This window comes from Tachyglossus aculeatus, chromosome 2 (genome assembly GCF_015852505.1).
Source record: "Tachyglossus aculeatus isolate mTacAcu1 chromosome 2, mTacAcu1.pri, whole genome shotgun sequence".
Classification (NCBI taxonomy): domain Eukaryota; kingdom Metazoa; phylum Chordata; class Mammalia; order Monotremata; family Tachyglossidae; genus Tachyglossus; species Tachyglossus aculeatus.
The window spans coordinates 65,918,657-65,925,656 of NC_052067.1; the positions used below are offsets into that span (position 1 = coordinate 65,918,657).

The 7,000-nt window shown below is 48.1% G+C and overlaps 1 protein-coding gene across 1 annotated transcript in view; it reads right to left on the bottom strand.

The window, feature by feature from the left end:
* RSPH3 (radial spoke head 3) overlaps positions 1-6,285 on the bottom strand; it is a 28,849-nt gene extending 22,564 nt beyond the window's left edge. Inside the window, exon 1 of the mRNA XM_038740038.1 lies at positions 6,048-6,285. Within this exon, the coding sequence (XP_038595966.1) occupies positions 6,048-6,166 (119 nt within the window). The 5' untranslated portion in view covers positions 6,167-6,285. The remainder of the gene's footprint in view (positions 1-6,047) is intronic.
* Positions 6,286-7,000: the final 715 nt, after the last annotated feature.

Below are 7,000 nucleotides of genomic sequence, written 5' to 3' on the forward strand. Positions count from 1 at the left end.
GGTCAAAGATAACGTCAAGGTTATGGGCTTGTGAGACTGAGAGGATGATGGTGTTGTCTCGGGGATGGGAAAGTCAGGAGGAGGACTGGGTTCGATGGGAAGATTAAGGAGTTCTGTTTCGGACATGTTCATTTTGATGTGTCAGCGGAACATCCAAGTAGAGATATCCTGAAAGCAGGAGAAAATGAGAGACTGCAGAGAAAGAGAGAGATTAGGGCTAGAGAGGTAGATTTGGGAATCATTCACATAGAGATGGTAGTAGAAGCCATTGGAGCAAATGAGTTCTCCTAGGGAGTGGGCGTAGATGGAGAAAAGAAGAGGACCCAGAATGCAACTTTGAAGCACTCCCACATTTAGTGGCTGGGAAGCAGAGGAGGAGCCTACGAAGGAGTCTGAGAAGGAGCAGCCAGAGAGATAAGAGGAGAACCAGGAGCGGACAGTGTCAGTGAAGCCGAGGTTGGATAATGTTTCCAGGAGAAAGAGGAGGTTGACACTGTTGAAGGAAGCTGAATGGCCAAGGAGGATTAGGATGAAATAGAGGCTGTTGGATTTAGCAAGAAGTAGGTCACTGGTGACCTGTGACAGGGCAGTTTCTGTGAAGTGAAGGGGACGGAAGCCAGATTTGGGTCGGGGGGAGAGGGCAATAAGAGAATTGGAAGAGAGGAAGTGGAGACAGGGGGTGTAGAAAGCTGGCTCAAGGAGTTTGAAGAGGAATGGTAGGAAGGAGATGGGACGATAACGGCCCATTCCTCTCTGCATCAGTCAAAAAATCCTGACTACTGGCTTTATGGCTTTCAATCATCCCTCTTCACACTACTTATCGTCATTCCTCTCTCACTTTTGAATTTTTTTAATTTTAAATTTTTTGTAGCATTTAAGGGCTTGCTATATGCCAGGCACAGTACTAAAGCACTGTGGTCGATACAAGCTAATCAGGTTGGATACAGTCCATGCCCTCCATGGGACTCACAGTCCTAAACCCATTTTACAGATGAGGTAACTGAGCATAGAGAAGTCAACTGACTTACCCAAGGTAAGTCACAAAGCAGACAAGTGGCAGAGCTGAAATCAGAACTCAAGTACTTCTGAATCCCAGGCCCATGCTCCTATCCTCTAGGCCATGTTGTTTCACCTCAGATCACAAACTTTTCTCTTCTCTAGCCGAGGAGACTCACTGTGCCTCATTCTCACTTCTCTCACTGATGACCTTTTGCTCATTCCCTCTCTCTTCCATGGAACTTCCCTTCCCCTCCACTTCATATCACTGGTCTCCCCATTTTCAACGTCCTTCTAAGAATCAGAATCATTACTCTCTCATCTCCACAGCCTATTTCCCCCCTACCACCACTTCAGCACTTCCATACCACCTACGCACTTGGGCACACATTTCCCTCCCTCTACTCCATAGTATATTTTTTGTTTACTATTGCTTTCCCCTATCTAGACTGTGAGCCCGTTGTTGGGTAGGGACCGTCTCTATATGTTGCCAACTTGTACTTCCCAAGCGCTTAGTACAGTACTCTGCACACAGTAAGCACTCAGTAAATACAATTGAATGAATGAATGAATACCTGTAATTTATTTTAGTGCCTGGCTCCCCTGCTAGATAGTAAGCTCCTTGAGGGCAGGGATTATGTCTCTGTAAGTACAGTGCTGTGCAAACAGTAAGCACGCAGAGTGACTTAAGGGGAAAGGGGAGTCCTTTCCACTTTCTTGTAGAAAACAAGGGAGAAATAAGCACCACAGCCAAGTGAATCCACAGGGAATACTGCTCCCTCCTCCTAACATACTCTATCATCATCATCATCATCAATCGTATTTATTGAGCGCTTACTATGTGCAGAGCACTGTACTAAGCGCTTGGGAAGTACAAATTGGCAACATATAGAGACAGTCCCTACCCAACAGTGGGCTCACAGTCTAAAACGGGGAGACAGAGAACAAAACCAAACATACTAACAAAATAAAATAAATAGAATAGCTATGTACAAGTAAAATAAATAAATAAATAGAGTAATAAATGTGTACAAACATATATACATATATACAGGCGCTGTGGGGAAGGGAAGGAGGTAAGATGGGGGGGATGGAGAGGGGGACGAGGGGGAGAGGAAGGAAGGGGCTCAGTCTGGGAAGGCCTCCTGGAGGAGGTGAGCTCTCAGCAGGGCCTTGAAGGGAGGAAGAGAGCTAGCTTGGCGGATGGGCAGAGGGAGGGCATTCCAGGCCCGGGGGATGACGTGGAACGGGGGTCGATGGCGGGACAGGTGAGAACGAGGTACAGTGAGGAGATTAGCGGCAGAGGAGCGGAGGGTGCAGGCTGGGCTGTAGAAGGAGAGAAGGGAGGTGAGGTAGGAGGGGGCGAGGTGATGGACAGCCTTGAAGCCCAGGGTGAGGAGTTTCTGCCTGATGCGCAGATTGATTGGTAGCCACTGGAGATTTTTGAGGAGGGGAGTAACATGCCCAGAGCATTTCTGGACAAAGATAATCCGGGCAGCAGCATGAAGTATGGATTGAAGTGGAGAGAGACACGAGGATGGGAGATCAGAGAGAAGGCTGATGCAGTAGTCCAGACGGGATAGGATGAGAGCTTGAATGAGTAGGGTAGGCCATTGAATATAAGTTGCATTGCCCACATTCCTACTGGACTTCCAGTCACGCTGCCTCCCAGGAACTGGCACCCTCTCTCTTTGCCTCTGAGAAGCCTCCACTGCATCCTGCCTTCTACCACCCAGGAGGAAGAGACAAGAGCAACCACAACATGAGGCCTCCATCAAACCTTAGGAAGACTGGCGGCTACTGTGGCAGCTGCTATGGCTACCACAGGTGCGTCTTGGACACTGAGGAGCCTGAAATTCTGCTCCTCTGGCCACACATTCCTATTAATTTGTGTCTGGTGCATTTGCCCTTGTCTTGTGTGCTGCTTCTGTGTTTTTTTTTATGGTATTTGTTAAACACTTACTAGGTGCACTTGGAAAGACATAAGTGAATTAAGTTGGACACAATCCCTGTCCCACAAGGTGTTCACAGTCCAAGTAAGAGGGAGAACAGGAGAACTGAGGCAGAGAAATTAAGCGTGACTGAGGTCACACAGCACGTATTTGGCAGAGTCAGGATTTGAACCCATGTTCTCTGACTTCCAGGCTCATGCTCTTTTCACTAGGCCATGTTGTTTCATCACTCCTTATGTGTCTGTTGCTGTCCTCTCATCCCCTTTCCATTCTTAGATTGTGAATCCCTTGAAGGCCAGGAACCGTAGCTAATTCTTACCTCTGTATACTTTCCAAGTGCTTTAATACTGTGCCCTGCACACAACAAGTGCTTTATAAACACTATTACTTCTACTACACTACAACTAACAAAATACATTATCAGCAACAAAAGAGTATACCACTGTCCTTCATACAATTAGACAGACTGGAGCCAGACAACAGCAAGAGCATCAGGGCAGGACAAAGGCAGGCAAAGGGGAGAGTGTATTATTGCCTAGTGGAAAGAACATGAGCCTGGGACTCAGAAGACCTGGGCTCTACTCCCGGTTCTGCCCCCTTCCTGCTGTGTGGCCAACGTTTAACAAGGCACTTAACTTCTCTGGGTATCAGTTTCCTTATCTGTAAAATGGATTTGAAATACCTGTTCTTCCTCCCTGTTAGATTGCAAACCCCATGTGGGAAAAGGGCTGTGTCTGATTTGATTATCATGTATGTATACCACAGTGTTTGGTCCACAGTGATGGCTTAACAATTATTATTATTATTATTATTATTATTATTATTATTAATTATTACCACTAGACTTTTTTCTCTGCACAGATCTGGAAGGGTTGATCCAAGCAATTGTCAAATGCTACACCATCTCCTTTTGGGTGCTTACAATGAGGAAGGGCCTCTCTATGTATAGATCCAGTCTCCATGAGCTGTCCTTCGTCTGACTAGGCAGCCTTCCCCAGTGATGTGATGCCCACTCAACACCTGCCTACAGAAAAAGCCATACTTTCTAGGCGGTGACTTTACATCGACATGGGATGCCCTGGTCAGAGGAGAGACAAATATGCCTTCTCTGTGCAGAGCATTGTACTAAGCATTTGAAAGACTGTAGGAGACTGTAGGCAGTCTAGACTCTAGACTTTAAGCTTGGTTGTTTTGTCATTTGCTTGTTTCTATGGTATTTGTTAAGTGCTTACTGTGTACCAGGAAGTGTTCTAAGAACTGGAATAGATACAAGATAATCAGGTTCAAAATAGTCCATATCCTACATCGGGTTCACAGTTTTAATTCTCATTTTACAGATGAGGTAACTGAGGGCAGGGAACATGTCATCAACTTTGTTATACTGTACTTGCCCAAGCACTTATTACAGTTCTCTGCACGGAGTAAGTGCTCTATAAATGTGATTGATTGATTGGGAGAGTAACAATGCAACAGAGCAGACACATTTCCTGTCCACTAATTCAGTCTACAGAGGAAGGTTATGGTTGGGGATGAGGTGTAACCAAGGGGATATTATGTCAGGGGAGAAGTTCATGTGCCTGTATGTGAAGGTATGTGGAGGAAGGGGTTGTTAATGGGTGGGGAGTGGTGAGAAGCAGCATGGCCTAGTGGCTAGAGCATGGGCCTGGGAGTAAGAAGGACCTTGGTTCCAATCCCAGCACCACCACTTGTCTGCTGGGTGACCTCGAGCAAGTCACCTCATTGCTCTGTGCCTCAGTTACCTCATCTGTAAAATGGGGTTCAGAATGTGAGCCCCATGTGGACATGGACTGTGTCCACCTTGATTAGCTTGTATCTACCCCAGAGCTCAGTACAGTGCCTGGCACATATTGCCATCTTGTACTTCCCAAGCTCTTAGTACAGTGCTCTGCACATAGTAAATGCTCAATAAATACGATTGAATGAATTAATAAATATGATCGAATGAATGAACATAGCAAGTGCTTAACAAATATAATAATAATGGGAATAATAATCTTAATAATAATTTAAAAAGTGGTGAGAGAGGTGCGAGGAAGAAGCAGGGTGGCGGGTAGGAGAGTGGCTCCCCCCTCCAAAGCCTTATTGAAGGCACATCTCCTCCAGGAGGCCTTCCCCAACTAAGCCTTCCTTTCCTCTTCTCCCTTCTGAATTGCCCTGACTTGCTCCCCTCTTTACTCATCTCCCCTCCCAGCCCCACATCAGTAAAAATAAAAATAAACGATGGCATTTGTTAAGCACTGTTCTAAGCACCCGGGGGGGATACAAGGTGATTAGATTGTCTCACGTGGGGCTCACGGTCTTAATCCCCATTTTACAGATGAGGTAACTGAGGCTTAGAGAAGTGATGTGACTTGCCCAAGGTCACACAGCAGTCAGGTGGCGGAGCAGGAGTAGAAACCATGAACTCCGACTCCCAAGCCCATGCTCTTTGCACTGAGCCACGCTGCTTCTCGTAATGTACATATGCGTAATGTATTTATTTATATTAATATCTGTCTTCCCCTCTACACGGTAAACTCGCTGTGGGCTGGGAATGTGTCTGATTTGTTGTTCTCTTGTCCACTCCCAAACGCTTAGGGCAGTGCTCTGCACCTGTTTTATTTTGTTGTCTGTCTCCCCCTTCTAATCAATCAATCAATCAATCGTATTTATTGAGCGCTTACTTTGTGCAGAGCACTATACTAAGCGCTTGGGAAGTCCAAGTTGGCAACATATAGAGACAGTCCCTACCCAACAGTGGGCTCACAGTCTAAAAGGGGGAGACAGAGAACAAAACCAAACCCTTCTAGACTGTGAGCACTGTACTAAGCGCTTGGGGAGTACAAGTTGGCAACATATAGAGACAGTCCCTACCCAACAGTGGGCTCACAGTCCAAAAGAAGGAGACAGAGAACAAAACCAAACCCTTCTAGACTGTGAGCCCGTTGTTGGGTAGGGACCGTCTCTAGATGTTGCCAACTTGGACTTCCCAAGCGCTTAGTACAGTGCTCTACACACAGTAAGCGCTCAATAAATACGATTGAATGAAGGAATAAAAGTCAGCGCTCAAGAAATATGACTGCACGAGTGACTACTCACTGCATCGAGCCCAGGTTGCTCCGGTAGCGACGGCGTTGAGAGGGCAGGGCCCGGGGCTGGCTGGAGAAGGTGTAGGTCCCGGTCATCCTGGGGCCAACACTGGCCTGCACCGAGGCCATGGACGGGGACAGCCGGGCCAGAAGGCAGCGGGGGGAGCAAGGGATGCCAGGGGCGGCAGCAGGGGCTGGGGGCCGCACCCAAGGATGCGGGGAAACCGGCCGAAACTCCGCCCCAGGGGACCGGCCCGGCCGGTTGCTAGGCAACCGGGCGTTGCATCCCCAGGAACGGTCGCCAAGGCAACCAGTGTGCGGAAGTCGGGGGGGGGGCCTGACGTCACTTCAGGTTGGCTGCGGTTCGGCCCTAGACGAGCCTTCCTGCGCCTAAGCATTGGGGGGCCTCTTGGCAACATATAGAGTACAAGTACAAATTGGCAACATATAGAGACAGTCCCTACCCAACAGTGGGCTCACAGTCTAGAAGGGGGAGACAGAGAACAAAACCAAGCATATTAACAAAATAAAATAAATAGAATAGATATGTACAAGTAAAATGAGTAATAAATACGTACAAACATATATACATATATACAGGTGCTGTGGGGAAGGGAAGGAGGTAAGACGGGGGGATGGAGAGGGGGACAAGGGTGAAGGAGGGGGCTCAGTCTGGGAAGAGGTGAGCTTTCAGTAGGGCTTTGAAGGGAGGAAGAGAGCTAGCTTGGCAGATGGGCAGAGGGAGGGCATTCCAGGCCAGGGGGTTGACGTGGGCTGGGGGTCGACGGCGGGACAGGCGAGAACGAGGCACGGTGAGGAGATTAGTGGCAGAGGAGCAGAGGGTGCAGGCTGGGCTGTAGAAGGAGAGAAGGGAGGTGAGGTAGGAGGGGGGCGAGGTGATGGACAGCCTTGAAGCCCAGGGTGAGGAATTTCTGCCTGGTGCGCAGATTGACTGGTAGCCCC